Below are 27499 nucleotides of genomic sequence, written 5' to 3'. Positions count from 1 at the left end.
GACTATAGGCAGGTGGGGATCAGGATAAATTAACTATGTGGAGATTAAATGAGATGCTCATACTGGATCCAGAAATAGAGAAAAGGCTCAGGCAGGAAATTGAACAGTTTTTTTTAGCGCAATAAAACTGAGGAAATTTTGGAGGCCACAATTTGGGAGGCACACAAAGCATATATTAGGGAAATATTGATTTCGATAGGAGCGGAAAAAAAAGGAACACAGGGAGAAAATAAAGATGGTGATTGAGGCGCTCCATAGGTTAGAGCAGATATATAAAAAGATGATAGGTACAGATGTTTATCAGAAGATAATTTTCAAAAGAGAACTAACAGAGCTTATGAGCTTAACAGGAGTCGAGAAGGATACTCAATAGGATCTCAAAAGAGAGATCAGTGGAGGAACAGACCTGGAAAGTATTTAATGAGGAGGTTAAAGGAAAACCCTAAAAATGTTATAGAAAAAATTAAAGACGGAAAAGGAGAAATGGTATATTCCACCACTGATACTGCAAATAGGTTTCAAAAATATAATAGTAGACTGTATGAAGTGAGCCCCAGAAGAATTGCAGAAGAAAAAATAGAGGCCCTAGAGAAAATGATCACCCCGGAGGAAATCATCTTGACCTTGAAGAATATAGCCGCAGGAAAGAGCCCTGGCCCGGATGGATATACTGTGGGAGGGGCTGGAAATAAGGGAAGAGTCATTACAAGCCTATATAACGATCATACTTAAGGAAGGGAAGGATAACTCACAGTATTCTAGCTACAGGCCCATATCCTTATTAAATCCTGACACCAAACTGTACGCTACGGTAACGGCAACTAGTTTGAAGGAGCTGATGCCAGAGTGGATACACCTGGATCAGGTAGGATTCATTCCTGGAAGAGAAGGAAGGGACAATGGTCTGAGATCATTGCTCCTCTTATAAAAATTAAAGAGATAATCTGCCGACAATATTTTTGTTGATTGATACCGAAAAGACTTTTGACATGGTAAACTGGAGAATTATGTTTGAAACGCTAGAGGCCTTAGGATTAGGGACCAAATTATTAAGGTCGATAAAAGGGTTGTATAATAGTCGATCAGCGGTGGTTAAGGTCAATGGATCCCTCTCTCAGTTTTTTAAAATGCACAATGGTACTAGACAAGGTTGCCAAATTTCTCCTCTGTTGTTTGTACTATCCCCGGAACCTGTTCTGGCGAGGGTAAAAAAAAATGTGTAGATATTGCAATAATAAAGATAGGGGAAATGGAGCATAAGGTGGCAGCATAAGCAGATGATATGTTGTTTTTTATTTCAACACCCAGAATAATGTTGCACAATATACCGAGACTATTAAAACAGTATGGCGAGCTATCAAACCTGAAAATAAATCCTGCAAAGACAGAGATCTAAAATATCAATATATTAAACCTAGAGAAGTTGAGTTTAGTAAAAGATTTTCCATTTACCTGGAGGGAAAAGGAAATAAGTTACCTGGGAGGGAGGGAAAAGGAAATAAGTTACCTGGGAGTAAAATTAACTCCTTCACTAAAAGGACTATACCAAGCAAATTATACACCATTAATAAATGAAATAAAGGATGAGTTGAGGAGACTTTTAAAGGGAAGAGCCTCCTGGATAGGTCGTATAAATCTGGTAAAGATGGTGATGGTACCAAAAATCTATATCTATGTATAAATTGCACATGCTCCCAATACATTTAACAGGGTCTTTTTGGGATAATAAAGAAGATGATGCTCAGGTGTATATATTGGGCTAATAAGAAACAGAATCAGGTATGAGGTATTATGTAGGATAAAAGAGAAGGGGGGTTTGGGTTTGCCTAATGTTAGGAAATAACATTTAGCGGTGTTATTATCACGAATAGTAGACTGGACATTCAATTCACATAGGAAATGTTGGGTTAAAATGGAAGAGATTTTAATTAAGGCACAGTTAGAGAAGATTGTTTGGATTCCTCATAAATTTCGCACATTGGATGTGAATATTAGTCCATTGACAAAGAAGGTTTTAAGTGTTTGGAATAGAATGTTTAAGCAAAAAGGATGGAAACATAATTCAGTATCGACTCCCCTGATGGGAAAAGAATATTTCCCTCCAGGGAAGGATAATATTTCAGGGAAATTGATTAAAGATAAAAATGAACGTTTGAAGGATATATTGAATAAAGGGAAATTGCACACTTTTCAAGATTTAAAGAAGAAAAAAAAAAAGATTTATTTTTTTACGTTAGATGAGTGAGGGTATGGCCAAATAGTTTTTGTTTCAACACCCCCACAACCATTGAGGACGTCGGAGGATCAGTATCCATTTGAAAAAATGCTTAATGTTATTATAGGCCCAAAACAATCCACCTCTGAGATCTATAAGATCCTTATGGATATGGAAGAAACTGAACCTCACTAGTTCTGGGAAAAATGGAAAATGGAGCTTGGAACAGAATTGAATGAGCAACAAAGGAATAAAATATTTAATCTAACACACAAGGTGATTATTATGAGCACAGTTGAACTATAAATGTTTGGAGAAATGGTATATTACACAGAGTATGGCACATAAACAACAAGTAGAGGTATCACCGCTGTGTTGGAGAGGTTGTGGGGAAAAGGGAACAATGGCACACATATGGTGGGATTGCCGAAAATACAGGATTACTGGAAGGGAATAACCCAATACACTCAGGAAATATTTGGGATTTCTGTACAGAGGGACCCGTGGATGTGTTTATTTTATAACTTTGAGCCTTTAGTGAACCTGAATAAAAATAGGATACTTTATAATCTAATTAGTGTGGCTAAGGGCTTAATCCCTAAATTATTGCAAGCTCTAGAGCTGCCACGAATAATTGATTAGTTAACCTCCCTGGCAGTATTCCATAGTGTAGCTCGGGGTAAACTTTCAGTACCAAAAGCGGTAACCCCGAGCTACACTCGGGATTACCCTGCAGCGTTGCTCCGGGATCCTTGTTACCCTTACCTTGTCCTGCGCTCCTGCGATGTCCCCCCTGCAGCGTCCCCAGCCATCTCATCCGGTCTATGCGAGTGTCGGGACATACGGGGGACGGAACCGGCGGGAAATTAAAAAATTTTAAAATTGACATTCACTCAATACACTAAAATCACATAGTAAAACATTACTGTATCAAAGCATTTCACATACATTTTGTCCCTAGTGCTTTGTCCTGTGCCCTACCTGCACTTTTACTGTTCTTTCTGCCTGGAAACTGAGAAAAGTCCATGGAGTCCAAAATGCATCCCTTTAGGCCAAAAGCGGTTTTAGACCAGCTAGAGAACAGCGATAGTAAATTAGAACTACTTGCAGAATTGAGTGATAACGATTCGTGGAGAAATTCATCATCAGACACTGAAAACAATTTTGCGACTAAGCTCAGCAAGGATGCGATTTTGGCGCTATATTTCACATTTCAGTGTTTTTGGTTTGATTACATTATTGAATTCAATTTATATTATTTTTATGATTATTTATTATATTATAATTTATGTTTTCATGTTTTAAATTTTATCATACCCGGGATGTTTACTAGACTCTTGTTCGGACAGATTTCAGTGAGTTATTCCTAAAAATTACAGGACTACAATAAAAAAATGCCATATTTCCATGCAAAAAAATGTACCGCTTTGAGCACAGAAATACTGGCATAATCATACCGCTAGGGTGGGTTAAACAGAGTGGAAAATATTTATAGGATGGAGGAGCTATGACACAGAGGAGGATAAAATAGAAAAATTAAGGAAACCGTTGAGTAGTTGGGTAAATTTTAAAATATCTAAAAGATAACTGGAGTTGGTCGGAGCTAGAGGGTAAATTTAGATAGGGCCTACCAGGGTACCCGAAAGAGAGAGAGAGGAGGTGGGTGACAAGGGAAACAGATATAGATAAGAGAATTATGAGAGAAGACGGAAACTAGATACAAGGATGTAGATAGGGGTGGGTGGGTGGGAGGAAGAACGGAGTGGGGTGCCCAATGTAAAATGGAATTTATACACATGAAGTATTTGTGTATCAGGTAGTTTCTTTGTTTTTGTACTAGAAAATTCAATACATTTAAATAATATTAAAAAAAAAAACAAAGCCAAAAACCTCACAACACAACATAGCTATTTTACAGGAAGACCTCAATAAAACAGAGGGGTGGGAAAATACATGGCAAATAAGGTTTAGTGTTGATAATTGTACAGTAATTAACCTGGAGGCTAAAAGTATGAATGCAAGGTACATGGTAGGGGGAAAACTTCTGAGGTAATCTGGGATGAAAATAGGTCTGGGGGTCCTAGTAGATCACAGGCTCAGCAACAGCATGCAATGCCCAGCTGCAGCAAGCAAGGCTAATAGACTATGAGCATACATTATAAATGGTATCTACTCAAGAGATAAAACAATTTAATTCTAATAATTCTACCATTTGACAAAACTCTGGTTCAGCCACATCTTAAGTATGCCGTCCAGTTCTGGTCACCAGATCTCAGGAAGGATGTGCTGGAACTGGAGAGAATATAAAGAATTGCAACAAAGCTCATAATGGGACAGAATGACCTTAGTCATGAGGAAAGGCTACACACATTAAACTTATTCTCCCTGGAGAAGAAACACTTAGGAGTAGATATGATCACAATATAGAAATATGTAAATTGTGATTCTAGCATAAGACAAAAACTATTTAGTCTCAGGTCCCTAAAGAAGACACGCAGCCATTCAATGAATTTGGACAAGAAGTGGTTTAACCTTAAACTGCTTAGGGGATTCTTTACTGTTAGAGCGAGAAGAATGTTCAACTCCCTTCCATAAATGGGCATCTTAACAAATGCAATATACAGGAATATGGGAATTGGAGACAAATACATACATAAACGGACACAGGTTGAACTTGATGGACTTTTGTCTCAACGTTACCAACTATGCAACTTCTGGAGCTGCAAAGGAAATTATTTTGTGCCTCAAAACTCATTATTTCAGGTACTTATATAGCACCATCAATTTACGCAGCTCTTTTATATATATATTGTACATTCACATCAGTCCCTAACCCTCAAGTGGTGTACAATCTAAGGTCCCTAACTTACATTCATACATACACATACTAGGGCCAATTCAGACAGGATGAAATTAACCTACAGCATGTCTTTGGAGTGTGGGAGAAAACCAGAGTACCCAGAGGAAACCCACGCAGGCACAGGGAGAACATGCAAACTCCAGGTAGGTTGCGCCGTAGTTGGGATTCGAACCAACGACCCTAGTACTGGAGGAAGAAATGTGCTAAAAGCATAAATCAAGGCAAATTTTCCAGTATTCTATCCCTTTAAAGGTACAAGAAAATACTGGTTGAATTGCCAGAAATGCATTTAGTTCCTAAAGCTGGTTAAAGGACAGAATTTCGAAACAAAACTCTTCAGAAAATTCTCAGAACATTCAAATGTTGTTTGAAAGACTGCTTTTAACATTTGATTTTGGAGTGAATGGACTTTACAAAATGAAAACCATAGACACTGTTAGAAAATTGTCTGGTCAAAAACGAACGTTCGACTTGACCCAGACTTGATCAGAAACAAATGAAATTTCTTTGAAAACTATTCGGAAAAGAATTCTCTTTTGAAATTCTGCTCATCTATGACCAGCTTATGTTTTGTTAATGGTGGACAATGCTTTTTGTGGACAGAGTAGTGTCTTTTGGTAAACTACTTAACATTTCCTGTTCTCAGATCTTGACTTCAATCTGTAGTCCAACATAAGAACTAGGAGGCTCTTTGAGATAAAGTATGGAAAGGACACAGGACAATTCTGGATTTCTGACAAGATCAGCAAATTTTTTGCACTTGGAAACATTCTGTTATATTTATTTGATTCTGTATTTTAGTGTATTTTAAAAAGACTAAAGGACAGCAAATAAGAGAAGTTTGTAGTTAGGGTTATATACACATGCTTTTCAAGTGAACTTACTACTTACTGGTCCATAGAAAAAAATATGGGGAGGTGGACATGTATTTGGAGAACCATTTAAAACAGCACTTTGTTTACTGCTTGCCTGTGATTGCGGTGTCCTCAGACAGTGCAGAAAAGAGGCAAAATAAACAAAGCCAATCATACACTAATTAGCTATAACATTATGACCACTGACAAGTAAAGTGAACAACGTGGATTATCTCATGACTATGGCACCTGAAAAATGGATGGGATATATTAGGCAGCAAGTGAATATGTTGTCCCTGAAGTTGGCGTGTTGAAAGCAGAAAAAATGGGCAAGTGTAAGAATTTGAGTGACTTTGAGAAGGGCCAAATTGCAACGGCTTGACCCCTGGGTCCGAGCAAATCCAAAACTGTAGCTCTTGTGGGATGTTTCTGGTCTGCAGTGGTTAGGATCTGCCAAAAGTGGATCAAGGAAGGAAAATCAAAAAACCAGTGACAGGGTCACGGAAAGCCAAAGCTGATTGGTGCACGTGTAACGCAAAGGCTGACTCTTGTAGTCCAATCCAATAAAAGAGGTACTGTAGCTCTAATTGCTGTAGTCCAAGCCAATAAAAGGGGTACTGTAGCTCTAATTGCTGAAATTGCTGAAAAAGTTAATGCTGGTCTGGGCAGAAAGGTGGAAGAGTGCATCACTGTTTGCGGTGTATGGGGCTACATTGCGCCAGACCAGTCAGGGTGCCCATGCCAACTCATATCTACAGTCAAAGACATCTACAATGGGCATGTGAGTATCAGAACTAGACTACCGAGCAATGGAAGAAGGTGGCCTGGTCTGATGAATTTAAGAACATTTTAATTGAATTCATAATTCATTGAATGGCTGTGTGTCTTCTTTAGGGACTTGACTAAATATTTTTGGTCCTATGCTAGAATCACCATTTACATATTTCTATATTGCGATCATATCGCCTCCTAAGTGTCTCTTCTCCAGGGAGAATAAGTTTAATGTGTGTAGCCTTTCCTCATACCCAAGGTCCTTCAGTCCCCTTATGAGCTTTGTTGCAATTCTTTATATTCTCTCCAGTTCCAGCACATTCTTCTTGAGGACTGGTGACCAGAACTGGACGGCATACTTAAGATGTGGCTGAACCAGAGTTTTGTAAAACTTACTACTTACTGGTCTATAGAAAAAAAAAGATGGGGAGGTGGACATGTATTTGGAGAACCATTTAAAACAGCACTGGTCCGGGTAGAAAGGTGACAGAGGGCACGGTTTGCTGTGTATGGGGCTACACTGCCCCAGACCAGTCAGGGTGCCCATGCCAACTCATATCTACAGTCAAAGGCATCTGCAATGGGCATCAGAACTAGACCATCAAGCAAAGGAAGATGGCCTGGTCTGATGAATTCAAGAATAGTTTGTGCAGCACAATGAGTTTGAGGTGTTGACTTCAAATTCTCCAGATCTTAATCCAATCTAGCATCTGTGGGATGTGCTGGAAAAACAAGTCTGATCCATGGAGGCCCCATATCGCAACAGGACTTAGGCTTGGTTCACACCTATGCATGTTGCAATCTGCTGCGAGAAAAAGTGTGAACCAAATGCGATATCTCCTGCGCTTCGGGACCCAGACCGGTGGTGAGTAGATGGAATCAAACTCCAAAAAGGAAGGAACCACCGGAATAGACAAGGTCGTGCAGCTCCACACCAAGGCTGCGGAAGCCCAAACAAAACTGTGAAGAAGAACAACAAAAAGAAGCGCACCAACCTTGCGCATTACCTCAGTAACCAAAATTTATTTAGTAAAAGAATGGTACTTTTACTCTCAGTCCAGTCAGCTCTGAGGAAGAAGGCATGTCCTTCGAAACGCGTCAGCTGTACTGAGTGGCTTCCTCCATGATGGGATTCGCATTGGCATCTTGCCTTTAAAGTCCCTTTGAGGACTTACATGCTTGTTTTTATTCGCTGTTTGTGAGTACCATTCTTTTACTAAATAAATTTTGGTTACTGAGGTAATGCGCAAGGTTGGTGCGCTTCTTTTTGTTGTTCTTCACAGCGAGAAAAAGTGTCCCTGACCCTATCCAAAAACACAGTGGTTGAAAATGCATAGATGTGAATGTGTCCCATGGGAAACCATGTTAAATGTGGGTTTCTGAAAACCGCAAAAAGCACTGTAAAATGCATAGGAGTAACCACGCCTTAAAGGATCTGCTACTGTGAGCTTGGTGCCAAATACTACAGCATACCTTCAGATGTCTAGTGGAGTCCATGTCTTGATGAGTTATGGAGGGTGGTAATGTTATGGCTGATCGTTGTATACAACATGCTTTAAAGGAAACCTGTTCTAAAGAAGTATAAAAGCTACCATTCCAAAAATATCTGGATATCTAGCTGTCATACTGATCCAAAGTCTTTTCTAGTACTGTAATTTATAATGATTGCCTAAAAAGCATGCAGAATATCAGCTCTGACTTCATTTTGATTTTCCTGATCTGCCTAGGTGTTCCAAATCAATAATAAAGTACTGAGGCCAAAGACAGCCAGACAACAAGTATTTTAAACAGTAATGGCAGCCTCTATATTTTTCTCAGTACAGGCTTCTTTTTATGTAAATGAGACAATAACAGTTCATACATGTGGTTACTGAAATATCGTATAACTCCCCTTTAAAGCAAATCAGTCATTAGTAAAATATTGGAGCTGCCATTGTTGACATCCTTTTAAAAATGCTACCCACCTGATCGTTACACGGACTGGCTTTATTTTCTAAATCACTGACCTGGGACAAGAATGCAGATCAGAAAAGTCAGAGAGGTGGCAAATGCCCTTTTCTGCATTCTTTTTCCAGCTGAGTGACTAAAGCATTGACAGATAGGAAGTCATCATGAAAGCCAGGCAACAAGCATTTTTAGAAGGGAAGCCCAGCACTAGCAGCTTCCTGGTTTAACACCTATTTACCTAAGCTTATTGAAGAAAGACTTGGCCATGTTTAATATAATCTTTGGTATGCTCTTGAGGCAGGGCAGTGGCCTACACAAACTAAAGAACATCTGTAAATGTATCTAACAATAATAAACCAAAATTATGCTGCATTTTACACAGTGCTCCTGGCACAAATGTAAGTTGCAATATGTTTACACATGGCTGAAGATCACAATGAATAAAAGGAAGATAGCTTGGCATTGTGTTGTACAAAAATCATAATACAGTTGGTAGAACTGTACTGCATCCCATAAAAAAACAAAAGATTAATTTATTCATTTTCTCTCTCAATTTGATCACCATTTAGTGAATTATATGGCTAGAATAGGTGGCAAGATATTTTGTTTCAAGTCAAACTTTGATTCACCACTAGGTGGAGTTCTCATTCTATAAAAATATGTTTGCCAGAGATTTAAGATGCATGGCTTTGAGAATGGGCAACCTTGAACATCAGCTGGTTCAGAGGCAGACTAGAATTCGGATTTGTGCTTGACAGCTTGCTATAGAAATCCTGTGTTGTGTCCACTGACAAACATTTGTGTTTGTACATAAGGTGCTTTAATTTAAACAGCCTTAAAAATCAATCTCTCTATATTAAAGATACAAAAAGCTGCAATACAACCCCAGTTCCAAAAACGATGGGACGCTGTGTAAAATCTGCAAAAGAAAAAAAAACCAGAATGCAAGGATTTGCAAATCTAATTACATAGTCTGGCTGAAAAAAGACAAAAGTCCATCCAGTTCAACCATAAAAAAAAAGAGCACCTCTCAGCCTTAGAAAATTAGTTTTCTCAAAGTTGAGCATTTTTATTTTTCCTGTATGTGCTTGTTGTTTACAGCCAACAATAAATGAAAACATGTTATGGTCACTGCTACCCAGATGTTCTGTTATATGGACATTCGTAATAAGCTCTGCATGGTTTGAGATTACCAGGTGCAGCAGAGTATCATTCCTAGTAGGGACCTCTATGAACTGTATCATAAAATTGTCCTGTAGTAGGTTTATAAAATGTTACTCTTTAACTGTTCCTGCAGTACCATTTCTCCAGTCAGTTTCTGGGTAGTTAAAATCAACAATTATTATCACTGTCCCAGCCCTTGCAACCCTTTTGATCTGTGCAAGGAGCTGAGTTTCCACCTCCTCAATAACACTGGGAGGCCTATAACAAACTTAAATTTTTACCTTTGTAGTATGCACCCCCATGTGCAGTTCCACCCATAATGCTTCAGCCTCATCACATTCTCCATCAACTTGGTCCTCTTTCACACTCGCTCTGAGATTACTTCTCACATAGAGACAGACACCACCACCTTTCCTTTTTACCCTGTCTCTCCGAAAGAGAACATAGCCAGGAATATTAAGGTCCCAGTCATGTGAAGAATGAAGCCAAGATTCGGCAATACCAATTAAATCATAGTTCTGTTCATGCAACAAAGCTTCAGATTCACCTATTTTGCATTTCTTCTGGCATTGTTGAACAAACACCTTAATACATTGACACCTTTTGCATGCGTATTTTTGCATATTTTTTATTTTCATACAAATGGTATCAATTCCAATGGTTGTTTGTAACATGGACACTTTCTTATCTGCCATAGCCCTCCCCCCATCTTTCCCCCATTCCACTCACCAATAAGGACTGACCCCTGTCTGATCTGTCTACCCCATTATAATCTAATTCTCCCTCCCCCCTCAATCCTAGTTTAAATACTCCTCTAGTCTCCTCATAAACCTCTCCCCCAACACAGCAGACCCCCTTCCATTTAGGTGCAAACCAAACCATCTCTAGCATATAGGTTACACCGCAGTGAAAAGTCAGCCCAGTGCTCTTGAAACCCAAATCCTTCCCTTTTACACCAAGTAATTAGGCATGCATTTAGTTCTCTAATCTCCCCATGTCTTTCCTGAGTTGCGCACAGCACAGGTAGTATTTCAGAGAATATCACCTTGGAGGTCCTTCCCTTCAACTTGCAGCCTAGTTCTTTAATTTGATTCTTAAGGACTTGTAATTCTATATAACAACACTTAACCCTATAGTATCCCAGGAAAGTAATCTACCTCCACCCTTGAAGGCCCACTAGACAAAATATATATGACTCTCCTTTAAACAAATAAAATAAATGAAATAAAATAAAATAACACCAACACAAAACATCAACCCATGCAGAATTGTCCAAAATCCCACAGTGTCCAAAAACAGTTCAAAATATAAAAATCAAAAATCAAAAATTATAACAAAAATAATCCCCACAGGTGTAAAGTAAAAAGTAAGAAACTGAAAAACCGATTCTTCTTCTTTCATCACCAAAAAAACTTCTTAATACCCGCAAATCCTGATGTTCATACACCTCAAAAAAAAAAGAAAAGCTCGACATAGTGTCATACCTTAAATAATATTAAAACACACGTGCCACTCACTGTGCAGCATGCAAAATATTTAAATAAATGTGTATACTCTTCTGAAAAAGTCAAAGGAAGTGACAAAACGCGTCAGGAACATGTGACGTCAGACGTATCGACGTTGACCGGAAGTGCGATCGCGGCCATCTTGGAAGTGGGAACATGCGGCTAATGTTTCCCTGAACCTGTCCATGTGTGTACCTCTTGTGAGGAGGAGCTGTTGCCATCCGAATTTTTATGTGAGTTACCAATAAAGGAGGATATCTTTTATATACTGTGACTGGTTTTCTGGAGGAAGGTGGAGGAAGTGGCCCTAGTCTTGGAGAAAATCGATGTGAGGAGAAAGTAACCCAGAGTGGTATTTTGCCCTGCTGTTTCTTCTATAGGGTAATTACCCATCTATATAAGAGTTGGAGAGTGGTGATTTGGGCTTTTGGCTATCACTGTTATATATATAGGGTGTGGTGATATACACTGGCAGTGATATTTGTGGAGTGGTTTTCACACATTGCATTTTTATATTCTATTTGAATGTGTTTTTCACTTACATTGACATTCACCTATTTGTATGTGTATAGATACTCGTTTAGAGTATACACATTTATTTAAATATTTTGCATGCTGCACAGTGAGTGGCACGTGTGTTTTAATATTATTTAAGGTATGACACTATGTCGAGCTTTTCTTTTTTTTTTTGAGGTGTATGAACATCAGGATTTGCGGGTATTAAGAAGTTTTTTTGGTGATGAAAGAAGAAGAATCGGTTTTTCAGTTTCTTACTTTTTACTTTACACCTGTGGGGATTATTTTTGTTATAATTTTTGATTTTTATATTTTGAACTGTTTTTGGACACTTCTGCATGGGTTGATGTTTTGTGTTGGTGTTATTTTATTTCATTTATTTTATTTGTTTAAAGGAGAGTCATATATATTTTGATTCTTAAGGAGCCTCCACCTTCCATGTGTTCTGTCATTGGTTCAAACATGGACCGAGACAGCTGGGTCATACCCAGCTCCTCCCAGTAATTTACCAACCCGGTCCACCACATGCCGAACCCTGGCACCAGGGAGACGGCAAACTATTCGGTTGAGGCGATCCTGGCAACAATTTATTCTATCAGTCCTTCTGATTATAGAATCCCCTACTACCTCCAACTGGCTAGGCCTTCTTGCACTACCCTCCCAACCCCTCCAAGATGGTCTGGCTGTTAGGGATAGCAGTGACATCTAGGACTGCTATCCCCACATCTTCACCCAATTTTCCTACCTGATAATTCTGATTAGCCCCTCCACATCAATCCCATTAGAAAGCTGCTCAGGGAACAGAACACCCCTTTCAAGGTTGTTGGTTCTGCACAGTGTTGCAAATTGCTTCTCCAAATCTCTAACACAAAATTCCAGAAGGGCAACCCTCTCAGATCTGTCACAGCGGTATGAATCCTGGAGCTATTGCTCCAGTGTTGTATATATGTGGCACACTGCACTGCACAAAACCTTCAACCCTGCTAGCACACATTATCCCAGTTACAATATTATTATTACAAATAGGAAATATCAGATGTCACATACAGGTTAGTAGACTCCTGTTATAATCTCCTATTTTCAACTCAGATTTTTTTTTTTTTCAAAAGGTCCAGCAAGCAAAATACAGGCAAGCTCAGAGTGAGCTCTACAGCAAGTTATATAGTACCCAGAGCACCTGTTACCAATTAACCCCTCCCCTTAATTAGCAGACTGAAGGACGTCAAGGAAAGGAAGAAAATAAAATGCTATTTAAAAAGTGACAGAAAAAGTGATTTAAAAAAAAAGTAAAAGCTTCTAGCAAGACCCAAAGAAGAAAATAAAAAAAACTACAAGCACCAGCAATCACCAGAAGTCAAAAGTAAAACTGTTTTCACTCTCCATTAAAATTTTCCACTCTTTTTAGCTATCAGCCAGCAAAAAGTGCCAGACCATATTATGTTCACAATATAACCCATATTGTGTTCACAATAGAAAATAGAAACATATAAAATGCTTAAACTGAGAAAATGTACCATTTTAAGAAAAAAAAGGTAATTTTGATATTGATGGCAGCAACATGTCTCAAAAAAATTTGGACAGGGCAACAAAAAGCTGGAAAGTAAGTAGTACTAACAAGGGCGGGCTAGAAGAACATTTTGCAACTAATTAGGTTCACTGCCAACAGGTCAGTAGCAGGATTATAAATAGAGCATCTTAGAGAGTCAAAGTGTTTCAGAAGTAAAGATGGGCAGAGGTTCACCAGTCTGTAAAACGTTGTGTCTAAAAATTGTTAAACAATTTCAGAATAATGTTCCTCATGTAAAATTTCTACAGAACATAATATCTGAGAATCTGGAGAAATCTCTGTTCACAAAGAACAAGACTGAAATGCAATATTGGATGTCCGTTGGGCCCTCAGACGGCACTGCATTAAAAACAGGCATGATGCTGTAATTGACATCACCACAAGGGCTTAGGAATACTTCCAAAAATCACACAGTCTGTGAGCACAGTTTGCATGACAAAGCGTTGCCATGCATTTTTGTAAGGTATAGCAAAGAAGAAACCATATCTGAGCATGATCCAGAAAAGCCACCATCTTCTCTGGGCCAAAGTTCATTTAAAATGGTCTGTTGCAAAGTGGAAAACTGTTTTGTGGTCAGGCAAATCAAAATTTGACACTCTTTTTGGCAACCATGGGTGGCAACTATGGGTGACCATTCCTCCAGACTAAAGCGGAGAGGGGCCTTCCGGCTTGTTATCAGTGCTCAGTTCATAAGCCTGCATCTGTGATGGTATGGGGGTGTATTAGTGTGTATGGAAAGGGCAACTTCTGAAAAGGCATCATCAATGCTGTATATCCAGGTGGAGCATTATACAGTATGTTCAGGCAAGAATGGGACAACATTACGCTCCCAAAACTCCAGCAACTGGTCTCCACAGAATTTTTTATTTGCCCTGCGCCAACTTTAAGTTGTGTTGCTGCCATCAATTTCAAAATTACCTTATTTGTTTCTTAAAATGGTACAAGTTGTCAATTTAAACATTTGATATGTTTTCTTAATAAAATATGGGTTTATTAGATTTTAAAATCATTGTATTCTGTTTTATGTAGATTTTACATAGTGTCCCAACTTTATTGGAATTGGGGTTGTATAATTCTTCATGTTTATCTTGTATTGCAATTAGAGGATTGAAGCATGTGGCATCTGATTTTATGTACACGAATTTCATGACCCACAATGAATGTACATCTAAAAAGAATTATGCGAGTTTACTCCTAGCTTGAAAATTTTTTTACAGAAACTATTTTCCAAATACATTGTACAGTCATTTCCCAGCATTTTGGAACCTTCCAGAATTACCGAGATAAAAATTGTTTGTGATGATAAACAGATTAGAAGTACTCTCAAATCTCATACCAACTATTTTAAATACATTTTCAAAGTGCTCAGATACTGAAAAGCACAGGTTTATCTAGGTGTATACCTGTGGGATGAAATCTAAGGGTACTTGCACACGGTAGTGATGTATGAACATCAGATTACTGGCAGAATATTCAAGTATAAAAATACAAGGATGGACAGCATAGTAAATGCATGTATTCACACATAAAAATTCTTCTAGCCTTTGTTGGGCTGTGTTGTGTGTGCATATTTGCACGTAAAATACTGTCCAGCAATTCAAATTTTTGCTTTTTTTTTTCAAACGGCTCCATATGAAGCACATATTTACCACTTGCCAGTGTGTACAAGCACATTTAAAACAATGGGCTATATTTAAATCAGCAAAAAGAAAACACCTGTTTGCCTAAAAATGCTGCATTTTTAGGCAACCGTGTGCAATAAGCCTAAATGCAGCTTGTATGGGATAACCAGTGCTAACAAGCCATATTGGTAAAGAAAAGGTATGAACAATTAACAATATAAAAAATAGAAGTTCACATTTTAAAAGAAAATAATAAATGCACATCTTTTTGCAGGTAAAACATGTGAATTTATTTTTTTATAACTTGGAGCCTGGAAAGCATTGCACCCACAGTCAGAAGATTGCGGGTGCCATGCAGGACTCCTGCAGACTTGTCAGTGTATTTATGTGCTCGTACCTCAGCAGGGCTTCCATACAGTGCTTTTCTGTCAATGTATTTTATGTGCATTAGGTAACACTATTGCAGGCCATATTGAATATTGGAATAATGGTATTTAACTGGAACCAGGGTTGAGCACCTGTTTTATCGTTTTTTACTACTGGAAAGGATTTAAAACCCCTGTCAGGTTTTTTTTACTTGTTGCCTGTGCCCTCATTAAGGAGATTCACTCTCTCTATTTGTCCTGTGTACCGTTATGGCTGAAAGTGAAAATAAAAGAAAATCCCAAAATTGGGATGTCCCAAGAACAGTAATATTTCAGTGCAATGCCACAGTAATCTCTCACAAACCAAGTTAATGGATTGGTTACATCATGCTCCAGTGGAAGTGAACCAATATGATGAAAATTGCTTCAAGCTGTAAAACATACACCTAACACCAATGAAATGTTGCCAATCTGAAAATTGGTTCAGCCTCTAGACTGAAAATCATTTTAATAAGCTTACAGGTGGGTATTATTATGTTCAGAGGAGGGAACCGGCTAAGGTTTTATTTATGCTAACCCATGAACTGATGTTCTATTGTAGTTATTCACACAGTCATCTAATAATCATCCACATACCAATTTTCCTTTGCGGCACAATCTTTCCAAAAGTGTATGCAAAACCTAACCTTTTCCTTTGTTGTCTGTTAACTATACTGTTAAAAACATTTTGGTAAATATTTTCAATCAATGCAAAAAAAAAATCTTTTGATATATTCAGAAATTCAGAGCAGCCCTTACTGGGCAGTGGATGTGTGTGGACAGCATCAGTAGGGCAGTGGACGGTGTCAGCAGGGCAGTGGACAGTGTCAATAGGACAGTGGAAGGTGTCAGTTTTTTATTTGTATTTTATTTTTATTTTTTTTACAATTTAAATTATATTTTACAATATTATTTTTTAGAAGCCCCCTTGAGAAGCTTTGGTGAAACATCTAAACAAACCCATGATGTCTCATGCTTGAGACAGAGAATGGGACTGAGGACATATTCTACAGTCCCTTTCCCTGCAGCCTCAGCTGCACCAAATAGTGAATGAACGGGAAGTTCAATGTGCTTCCTGTTCATTCACAAATTGAAGCATAGTAAACACAGTTTACTATGCTTCAGTTATGAATGGACACAATGAGTGATCAGTACTGATCCTACTATGCTTCAGTTATGAATGAACACAGTGAGTAATTGGTACTGATCCACTCACTGTATTCATTCAGAAAAGGAAGGGATTGGTAAATTGACACATTTACTGGCCCCTTCCCCACTCTCCATCCTGACTCCTGCAGTCGGCAGGAGAAGTGAGGAGGGGACCTGACAGTGCTATGGGGGGAAAGCGGCACAAGGGGGGGCAGCATTTAGTGAGACTGATGGGCTGTAATTCTCCTATTGTCGGCGGGAGGGAAAGAATGAGAAGCAGGCATTGCCAGCATTCAGCTGCTGCAGTAGGGAAAATATAGCCCATCAGTTTCACTAAATGCTTCCCCCTCTACTCCACCTCTCAAGGCTCTGACCCTTGCTGTACCTCATACTTACAAATCAGAATTCAGCATCCTTTAGTATGCCGATTCTTTTAGGATTATAGTTGAATTTTGATTGTGATAGTGATGGGTTACACCAGTGCTTTTTGCAAAATTTCATTAAAAAAACCCATACATGTTTGTGATGTTTTAAGAGATTACCTTTTCTATTCATTCCCATCTGAAGGCACTTAAGGAGGCGACAGTACTGGCAACGGTTCCTCTGCTTTCGCGACATGACACAATTCTTATCGCGGCTGCATCGGTATACTCTCTTATTGCAGATGCTGCGCTTAAAGAATCCTTTGCAGCCCTCACAGGAGATGATGCCATAATGCAGTCCTGTGGCACGATCCCCACAGATAAGGCACGCCCTTTGGTCAACGCGGTCATCTATGGAGGAGAAAGAACAGCTGGGTATTAGTATGTAACTTACTGTCAAATTAAATCAGACATTTTTCCAAAACTACAAAACAGACACTGGGAATCGTTAACAGATTACTCCCAACGTGCTAGTTGTTCAGCTTTATTTCATCCAAATTTGCAGGCAGGAAGCTATACAGAATTAGATCAATCCATCAAATTTTAGTGTGACCTTACAATGCCCAATAAAAGTTAGCAATACACTTAGTTGGAACATCGCATGCAATAGCTCGGCCAAGCAGATGCAATAACAACAAGAGATACCGAAATAAGAAAGTAATCATTGCCCAAGGAAATTTCCATCATATTGCAAATAAAATCTTTGCTTTGCTAGCTAATCTTTCTCTTTGATGGAAAAAAAATCACCAAAGCATTTACTGCACATATATAGTATACAGTGGATATAAAAAGTCTACACACCCCTGTTAAAATGTCAAGTTTCTGTGATGTAAAAAAATGAGACAAAGATAAATCATTTCAGAACACCTTTAAACCTGTAAACTGTACAACAAACTGAAATCTTTTAGGTGGAGGGAAGTAAAAATAAAAAAAACCTAAAATAATATGGTTGCATACGTGTGTACACCCTTAAACTTAAACTAATACTTTGTTGAAGGACCTTTTCATTTTATTACAGCACTCAATCTTTTTGGGCATGAGTCTATCAGCATGGCAATTCTTGACTTGGCAATATTTGCCCACTCTTCCTTGCAAAAACACTCCAAATCTGTCAGATTGCAAAGGCATCTCCTGTGCACAGCCCTCTTCAGATCACGCCACAGATTTTCAATCGGATTCAGCTCTGGGCTCTGGCTGGGCCATTCCAAAACGTTAATCTTCTTCTGGTGAAGCGATTCCTTTGGTGACTTGGATATATGCTTTGGGTTGTTGTTATGCTGAAAGATGAAGTTCTTCATGTTCAGCTTTCTAGCAGAAGCCTGCAGGTTTTGTGCCAATATTGACTGGTATTTGGAATTCTTCATCATTCCCTCTACCTTGACTAAGGACCCAGCTCCAGCTGAAGAAAAACAGCCCCAAAGCATGATGCTGCCACCACCATGCTTCACTGTGGGTATGGTTTTCTTTTGGTGATGTGCAGTGTTGTTTTTGCGCCAAACATATCTTTTGGAATTATGGTCAGAAAGTTCAACCTTGGTTTTATCAGACAATAACACATTTTCCCAAATTATTTTGGGAGACTTTAGATGCGTTTTTGAAAATTTAGCCGGGCTTGGATGTTTTTCTTCGTAAAAAAAGGCTTCCGATTTGCCACTCTTCCCCATTGCGCAGACATACGGAGAATACGGAAGATTGCTGTCACGTACCACACAGCCAGTACTTGCCAGATATTCCTGCAGCTCCTTTAATGTTGCTGTAGGCCTCTTGGCAGCCTCCCAGACCAATTTTCTTCTTGTCTTTTTATCAATTTTGGAGGTATGTCCAGTTCTAGGTAATGTCACTGTTGTGCCATAATTTCTTCACTTGATGACTGTCTTCTCTGTGTTCCATGGTATATCTAATGCCTTGGAAATTCTTTTGTATGTACCATATAGGCAGTATAAAGTCAATCAGTTATGAGATCATCAGACAGATTAAATCAGCAAAGTAACATTAATGAAAGAAAAAGAGTAGTGGTGTAATCCACAGTTATTTATGTTAACTGTGGCAAAAACTTATAATGTTGGATATGTATAGTAAAGCTAATTCAGGTAATGGGAAAAAATCTCAATGGGCCTATGGTGAGATTGGCTTATAGTAAAACCTTGTAAGGTGCTAAGGGGGAGTTTAATCAGGTTTTAAGTTTAGATGAGGGTAATTCCCAAACAATTTACATTTTATCTGAACGTTTCAGTTCGTAGATCAGTTGATCTATATGGAAATTTGACAGGTGTTCATTTTCTGCACTTCCAACCAGGGGCAGACTGACCATTTGGAAACTTGGGCACTGCCCGAGGGCCCGGGGTCAGTAGGGGGCCCCATGAGATGCCCCTGGTACCTTTTTCATAGGCTTTTTTGAGTTTGGGCAAGGACACAGGGGCCCCATGATCCCCTATTGCCCAGGGGCCCCATGAGTTGTCAGTCCGCCCCTGCTTCCAACCAATTTCTATAGCTGGTGTCAGATTGACACACACAATATTATAAAAGGTCTCTGGGCTTGCTCTAGAGCAGCTTTTCTCAATCTTTTTTACTTGGAGGAAGCCTTGAAGTAAAGTTTAGGTCTCAGGAGACCCCTGCCAAAAATGTTTGTATCTACAGCTCACAGTACATTAGCGTGGTGGCCAGTGGGAAGACTCCTCCTTACATTGGTGGTTTTTGAGAAGAATGCTCCTTAAGCAGCCCGTAAAGTATTCAGCTTTTTTCTTTTCTTTTTTTCATTCAAGCAGGGTTTTGATTTACTAAGGGCAAATATACTCTGCACTGCAAGTGCAGTTGCTCCAGAGCTTAATCAATGAGGTCAGCTGCACAGACTATCTGCCTTTAGTAAATCAACTCCATTGTGTTCTGACAGAGGAAAGACTTCCCCGCTGTGACAATATACTAAATAATGCTGCAGGCTATAGCCTGCAGTGCTGATTGAGTGTCACTTACCTGACAGGCTGCCTGTACAGAAGCTTATTGATAAGATCAACTTCTGTGCAACCATTGTTCCCATACATGGATCAAAATTTGACTGGTCCCTGCTGAACTGGCCAAAATTTAAACCATGTATGGCCGGATTTACATTGGCGGTCTATGAGATGAATGCTGCCCTGACAGATAGCTAAAACAATCTCTTATGGCAGTGGTTATATATCTGAAAGGCAGAAATTGCTCATTATTCAAGGAAACCCTAATGATTTCTGGAGGAACCCTGGTTGAGAACGGATACTGTAGATCAATGGAGAAATACCATACCTGACCAGGGACAAAAGGAAGTGCCCAATGTGTACTGCTAACGCCCACTGAACATGTAATGATGCCTAAGGCAACAAGCATGTCCCATCTCACCTAAGTCCCACATAATGTGTTAGCATTGTGCTGAGCTCAACTGAAAGTGGGCCGATGATCAGTTGGCACTGGTGCTGGAGTCATTACTCTAATTTCTCCCTTGAGCAAGTGCCTAAGACCAATATAGTAAATGTAACAAGAGCAAGTGGTGCACACCAGTATACATAAGTTCTTAGGCTGGCTTTAGACTGTCAACCCAAGACAACCCAGCAGGGATGACCATCTCCTTATACCAGGACCCACCATGCAACTTGCTCTGTTGATTAAGTGAGCACACAGACTTCACTATTTTAGGAGTGGATGGGCTGCTCACAGATTTCCCAACAAGATGAGAGGCCAGTTGTCAAATTAAATGTTTCAGATGCTCTATTTTGTTCCCATTAACTGGCTTATACTCATAATTTAATATAGGGAACAGGATCAGGCCCATTGGTCGGTCAGCATTGAGTATCTCTAGGTTGGCCTAGAACAAGTGTATTTTTTTGACCATTTATCAAATGATATATTTTATCATTGATAATAACAAAAGAAAAAAAATGCATGATTAGTCCAAATTAATAGAATTACCAACCATTTCTGTCACTGATAGTTTAACTTTGAATGACATGCTGTTTTAACAAGTTTAAAATATCTCCTATCTCCCAGTTTATTCCCAACAAAAGAAGGATTTATCCAGATAAATCCTGCTGTGCAATACTGCACAGAGATACATTAGGTAGAGTTATTTTAACTGACTTGCAATATGAAGCATGATTTGAGATTAAACGCAGATCCAAGATAATGAGGATACATCTAGGTTAACGAAGTAGAATGCTCCAGTCATCATGCTGGCAGTTTCATTTCTCCATCTGACATCTCCATTCCTGAAAATGACGGCATGCCAAGTAGGATTGTGCTCAGAGAGTCGGCAGCCCAATTCTGTCGCAGTGGGAAAGTTACAATCAGACGATACCAAATCTTACATGACAGCTCCTCTAGCTTGCGGACATACAATTTACATTTTCTGTTCTCTCTGATGAACAATAACAGCCAGCTTCTGAGAATGTTAAGTCCTCTGTTGCTAAACAGAAAAGAGGCTTTTCTCTGGCAGAAAAAGAGTTAATAGGAATTGCATGGATTCATTAAAGACCCATTTACATTTTTGCGGTGCACTTTTTGAAATATGGAACACACCAATTTTGTGTTTATGAGTGTAAAACAGGTCTATTGTTATGTATGATAAATGCACAAAAATACATGTGACATGCAACTTTGTAGATTTTAACACATCTGCACCATGAACACCCATGCTTCTCTCTCACTTTGCATAACGCGCAAAAAATAAGTGAATTGCAGAATATAAAATACACTAAACCGCACGCTGTTGCACATGCACAAAGGCCTCAACCTTATGTTAAAAGGGCATTGAATGTACATTTGAAATTCCAGCCGAACACCCATCTAATCCAACAGTCCATCTAGTTCAACCAATAAAAAAAATAAATTAAAAAAAAACAAAAAACACACACACACACAAAGAAAAACCTCCATACACACAATTCCTTCCTGACCCCCCCCCCCCCTCCCCCCTAGGAAGCAATCAGAGTTTGGGAGGAATCTAGAGTACCCGGGAAAAAATCCTCACAGGGTAAAACATGTATCTCCAGGCAAATGGTGCCGTGGTTGGGATTCGAACCAACGACCCTAGTGCTACCAGGTGGAACTGCTAACCATTTTGCCACTGTGCTGCGGTTTTCCTAATTGGACATAATGGAGAAGTCATCTCCCTTCAGACTTGCAAGTAGATGGTTTTTGTATTGGGTCTTATGAATAAATCGCTGTACAGGTCACTCAGTGAAGAACTCTGAAGCTGCCCAAGCTGCTGGTGGAGTGGAGGTGGTGATTGGAGACAAGTAGAAGTGGGTATTGTTCGGAAGTGGAGGAACATAGAGGTGGGGGCACATCATATTCAATGTAGACCCTTTACTACTGTTCATTAATTCTTCACTGTGTAATTTTATGCATTAAAAGGATCTGTGTCAATGAGCTTTGGGTTTGTGTCTATGGCATCAGTTCAATGTCTGAGACACTTCTGAAATCATTCAGAATTCACCGATAGGTACATTTGACTTCTTCTAACCTGCATTTGACCCACATTAGGTGTATAGAAGGATGTGGGTACATGTGTGTAAAAAAGCTGATTTAAAGGAGATGTATACCCACAGCTCCTTTGGCTGTACTCCTGTGGATCACAGGAGTGCAGTTCGTTCTGCACTCTTGTGACATGTTTTCAGCTGACAGCTGGCTAAAGTCTGCGGACGTCACTCAGCCACTCCAGGCTGGGGAAAGATCGTGGCCATATGGTTAGGATCCACCCAGGAGCCTGGACCAGGACATGGCTCAGCCTCTCAGCAAACTGTCAGCCACTCCTACCTGCTTGCTCCACAGCCCAGCTCTCCAGTGAGTGCCTGGTGGGGGGGGTCAGAGCAGAGAGCCAGAGACCGACAGTCACGGCTCTCTGCTCAGAGTGGCAGGTGGAACTGAGCAATCAGAAGTGCCTGATCTCACCCTTAGAGCCAAGCTGATGGTGGATCCACTTAGGTAAGTATGATTTAAAAAAGAAATATTCACATACTTTTATTTTACAGGACATTCAAATCCAATAAAACTTCCCAGTCCTTAACTGCCTCCCGCCCGCCATATAAGAAAATGACGGGAGCGTGGTGGTTCTCTTGTTCTGGGAGGACATCATATGACATCCTCCCACTCTAACCGCGTGTGCGCGCCCCCTGTGGGGGGGGCGCAGCACGGCGATTGGTGATGTGCTGTGTCCCTGGGACACGGCGGATCACCGATCGGAAAGAGCCAATGACTTCGGCTCTGTCATGTGATCAGCTGTGTCCAATCACAGCTGATCGCATATAAAGGAAATGCCGGTTATCAGCATTTCTCTCCTCACCAGCTGTCACGCTGACAGCTCGAGAGGAGAGCCGGTAATCAGCATTCCTCAGAGGGGACATCTACACTGATCATCAGGGCACTGATGATCAGTGTAGCCCCATCAGTGCCCATCAATACCATCTGTCAGTGCCCATCAATGCACATCAATGCCACATATCAGTGCCTATCAGTGCACATCAATGCCACATCAGTGCCCATCTGAGCTGCCTTTCAGTGCCAACTATCAGTGCCGCCTATCAATGCTGCCAGTCAGTGCCACCTAACAGTTCTGGTCAGTGCCACCTAACAGTGCCAGTCAGTGCTGCCCATCAGTGCCATATATGAGTACTGCCTTTTAGTGGCCATCAGGGATGTCTGTAAAAGCCCACCAGTGATGCCTACCAGTGCCTCCTCATCAGCGCCGCCTATCAGTGCCCATCACTGCAGCCTTATTAGTGCACATGGCCGAGAGGACTGAAACTTGAATCTGAAACCAATTATAAGCCAGACCACTTTTAAACTGTTTTGCAGGAATTTAACCGAGGGAGTTGAAGCATTCCAATTTTTACCAGAAAGAGCCCCAAAAGAAAGGCTTTCCATACCCGATGGAAGGACGAAGCAGTCGACTTTTTCCTAGCTTGCAACAAGGTGTCAACTATACCCTTTGACAGCTCCAGATGACTTAGAGACCACATCTCAAATTCCAAGCCTTTAATTTCCGACTCATGGGGTTCAGATGGAACACCTTGTTCTGAACTAGGAGATCCAAACAGACTGGAATTGGTTGTTCTAGCCTTATCCTCTATACAAGGGGAAACCAAGGCTGGCTCGGCCAAACGAGCAGGGATATGATTGCCCCCACTTTGCGTTGTATTCAGGAGAACCCTTAGAATTAGAGGGATTGGAGGAAAGATGTGTACTAGGTGAAAGCTCCACGACTTGGAAAGAACATCTTGGCCCAAGGTTTGTGGGTCCCGAATTAGGAGAAGTAGAGGGGAGCTGGAAGTTCCTTGCTGACACCATCAGATTCACGTCTGGTGTTGCCCAGGCTTTATCTGCAACAATTTTGAATCAAAGCCCCATTCGTCATGATCTACAAAACTCTAACTCTGGCCAGCCTTAATGTTCTCCGTTCCTGGGAGGTATGAAGAAAGGGTAAATTCCCTTCTACTCAAAGGAAGATTTGACAGGTTACTCTCAGGAGAGACAAGCTTCTGGTGCCCACTTGACAGGACAAATAAGCCACTGTAGTCCGATTTTTTTAAAGCACTTTTCCGCATAATAGATACTGGTACGCTAGCAAAGTGAATCAGGAAGCTACTAACTCTAGGCAGATAGGAACTCTACATAGTCCACCTCTTCTAATGACCTTGAACCTGGTGACCAAAGCTGTGGTCTCCCCCAACCCACCAGCCTGGTTCTGCAGGCTCGAGAGGGACACTGCCCTTCAGATTGCGCAAAACCATCCACCAGGTTAATAAACGGGCTATCAGACCTGGTTTGAGGATATTCTGATTCAAAACATGATGATCCCACTGGTAAAGGGCACAGAACTGAAACTTCCTTTTTCAGCATCTGACCCAAGTAACAACTGGGATGGTGGGCAACAGAAGGCCCACGTACTGCATGCACTCGATAAGCAAGGCCTGATCATTACTTCCCTCGTCCGAGTCTGGATCTTTTGAACTTTCTTCTGGGGGAGAAAGATATAGCAGCAACTGTGTTGATTGAAGTTGACTCTTTTGATGGTTCATTACACTGTTCAACAAATTTTTATTTTTTGCCAGTTTTGGAAACAAAAGGATCCATTTCTTAATGAATTTCACATTCTGAGTTCAAATATAACAATGAAATTTGTCAATTGGCTCTAGTTTTTCTGTAAACGGAAAGTTTTCTACTATAGGAGTAATGACTACATAATGCACAATAATTATATAGATAGATGTCTTTCCACAAATATAAAGCAAGTGATATTGACTACATAAAGCCTAAATGGAATAATATATTGCATAGGATTACCAAGAAAAATTATAGCCATAAGCTAAGTTGAATCATTTTAATACTTAGGATTCTCACTAGTTTTGTCTTCAGTTTGTGTCGGTTTTGCTTCTCTTGGCTTTTCTCTTGTATTCGAAGAAAGGGCTATCTCTTACAACTGCACGTGACTACACGCTTCAGGTTCTTCCTCACTTGACTCAACCACGAAGGATTCTGGTGCTTTAGGAATTGGTAGCCCCTCTCCATGAGGAACTGGACGTATTGCCGATGGAATATTTGGATAGTGCACAGATAACTTTTTCTTCTTATTTAGCCCTTTTACAATTGGAGGCACCATACAAAAGTAACAATTACTAACATGATCTGTTGGCTCTCTCCAAATCATTGGCACAGCGAAAGGCATAGATGCCTTTTTTCCATTCAACCATTGCTCCAGTGCCGTCCCACAAGAATTGCAGCATACATGTGGTGCCCAGCTCTTGTCCTGGTCTCCTATCTTGCAGCCAAAATACAAGTTGTAGGCTTTCTTAATCATTCCTGTTATCCTCCTTTTTTGTGAGATAAAAGTTATTTCACCGCAGATATAGCAGAAATTATCTGCTTTATTCACACAAGTTCGAGGCATTACTGAGTAGCCTATATAAGCATAAAACGAAATGTAAAGACGCTGTCGAACTACAATCAGCTACAGATACTGCAGCTTTTATGCAGTGAAGTGATGCAATTAAAGGCTAATATTGCATCATCTCAGTATACATGCAATTTTCTATTGGTCACCAGTATCAATTGCGCAATATGCAGCTGAAGTTGCATCATAATTTTGAATGGCTTACGTCATTAGATGGGTGAATATATCATGGAAACTAGAGCCAATCAACATTTTTTAGGGTCATTTTCGTTTTCAGCACCCCAAAATTATGTAAGATTAGCTAATTTTATGCCCAAAACTTTTTACCTGTTGAACAGTGTTATCCACCCAAAACATTTGAGCATGTTACAGGTTAGAGACACGTGATCTATCAGAAGACTCCTTAACAGGGCCAAGAGAAGGATGTCATCTCAGAACAGCTATGATGGCTGACAGCAGCCTTGTGAAGGTTCTGGGAGCAGTGCAAAGGCCGAATGGCAAGGAACGAACTGCAAAAGTGCCCCTTGTACGCAAAACTGAGAAAGCGATAATGAGCCAGAACTATGGGGGCATGCAGATAGGTGCCTGCCAAATCCACTGAGGAACACTGGTCTTGGCCTCATTCTTGTCTCGGTACAGGAAAAATAGCTTAAGCTTTTAATTCCTTTATGCATGAAAACAATTCAGTTTATCTGGACACATTGGTACCCGAATTCCCCCGAAGTAATACTGAGGGGCCTTTTTGCAAATTCTAGCAGATATCCACTTCGGATGATATCCAGAATTCAAGCATCCTCCACTTCTTCCACCCAGACCTCCCTGTATAGGCCAGATTTTGCTCCCACTTGAGAGGGCTGGGTGAAGACTCCTTCCTAAGGCCTTGTCGGAAGACCTAACTGGCTGGCTTAATTTGGACCTGACTCCTTTGGGAAATGCTTCACGTACATTCTTCCAATGTCTGAAAAAAGGCCCCCCAGGCCTGTATGCACTGGCTTCTTTGAAACGATTCTTAACTCTTCTGAAAGAGCGAAAGGACTGACGCTGCCATCTGTTCTCCTGCAGGTTAAGGCCTGGCTTCCCACTGGATGCCTGCTGACTGGCAGCTTTAAAGGTCTTGACAAAATGGAGCTTCCCATCAAACAGAATCAAGCCAAGGCTGTGGTTAGAGGCACTGTCAGCAGACCAATGCTTTGGCCATAAGGCTCTTCTGGTGTTACTGTGTGAGCCATTAACTTTGCTGTCACTCCAACTAGATCCACTGCCGCTTCAGCAATTAAGTCCACAGCTATCTTGAAGAATTGCACTTCTCCCGAACTACAGGACTCCATTTCTGCCACCCAAAGTTTTAGGGCCATAGGGGATGGTCCTGTCACACTGTACATCCTCTTCAGATCTATCAATATTGCAGTCCATTGTATCCATAAAAGACACCGAACTTTCAAGTGAAAGCATTATGTGTCTGGCCAGTCTCTGTAAAGAGGTGGCTACTTTGGGAACTACATTCCATAATTTGCCATCCCTTCGACATACATATTTATTTTTTGTTGTCTTTTGGGTGGAGAACTCTTTTTGCTGCGTCTCTAATGTAC

At 40.2% G+C, this 27499-nt stretch overlaps 1 protein-coding gene across 1 annotated transcript in view; it reads right to left on the bottom strand.

The window, feature by feature from the left end:
- The window catches only part of NR6A1 (nuclear receptor subfamily 6 group A member 1), a 111559-nt gene extending 84321 nt beyond the window's left edge, over positions 1–27238 (bottom strand). Inside the window, exons 1-4 of the mRNA XM_089659074.1 lie at positions 27094–27238; positions 24908–24977; positions 23946–24169; positions 17117–17347 (exon numbers count right to left, since the gene is read on the bottom strand). Of these exons, the coding sequence (XP_089515200.1) occupies positions 17117–17347; positions 23946–24169; positions 24908–24977; positions 27094–27238 (670 nt within the window). The remainder of the gene's footprint in view (positions 1–17116; positions 17348–23945; positions 24170–24907; positions 24978–27093) is intronic.
- Between the last annotated feature and the right edge of the window lie 261 nt (positions 27239–27499).

Source organism: Staurois parvus, unplaced genomic scaffold, assembly GCF_062004578.1.
Source record: "Staurois parvus isolate SC_StPar_1 unplaced genomic scaffold, SC_StPar_1.0 ptg000002l, whole genome shotgun sequence".
NCBI classification, from domain to species: domain Eukaryota; kingdom Metazoa; phylum Chordata; class Amphibia; order Anura; family Ranidae; genus Staurois; species Staurois parvus.
This window is presented reverse-complemented; position numbering and strand designations above follow the sequence as displayed.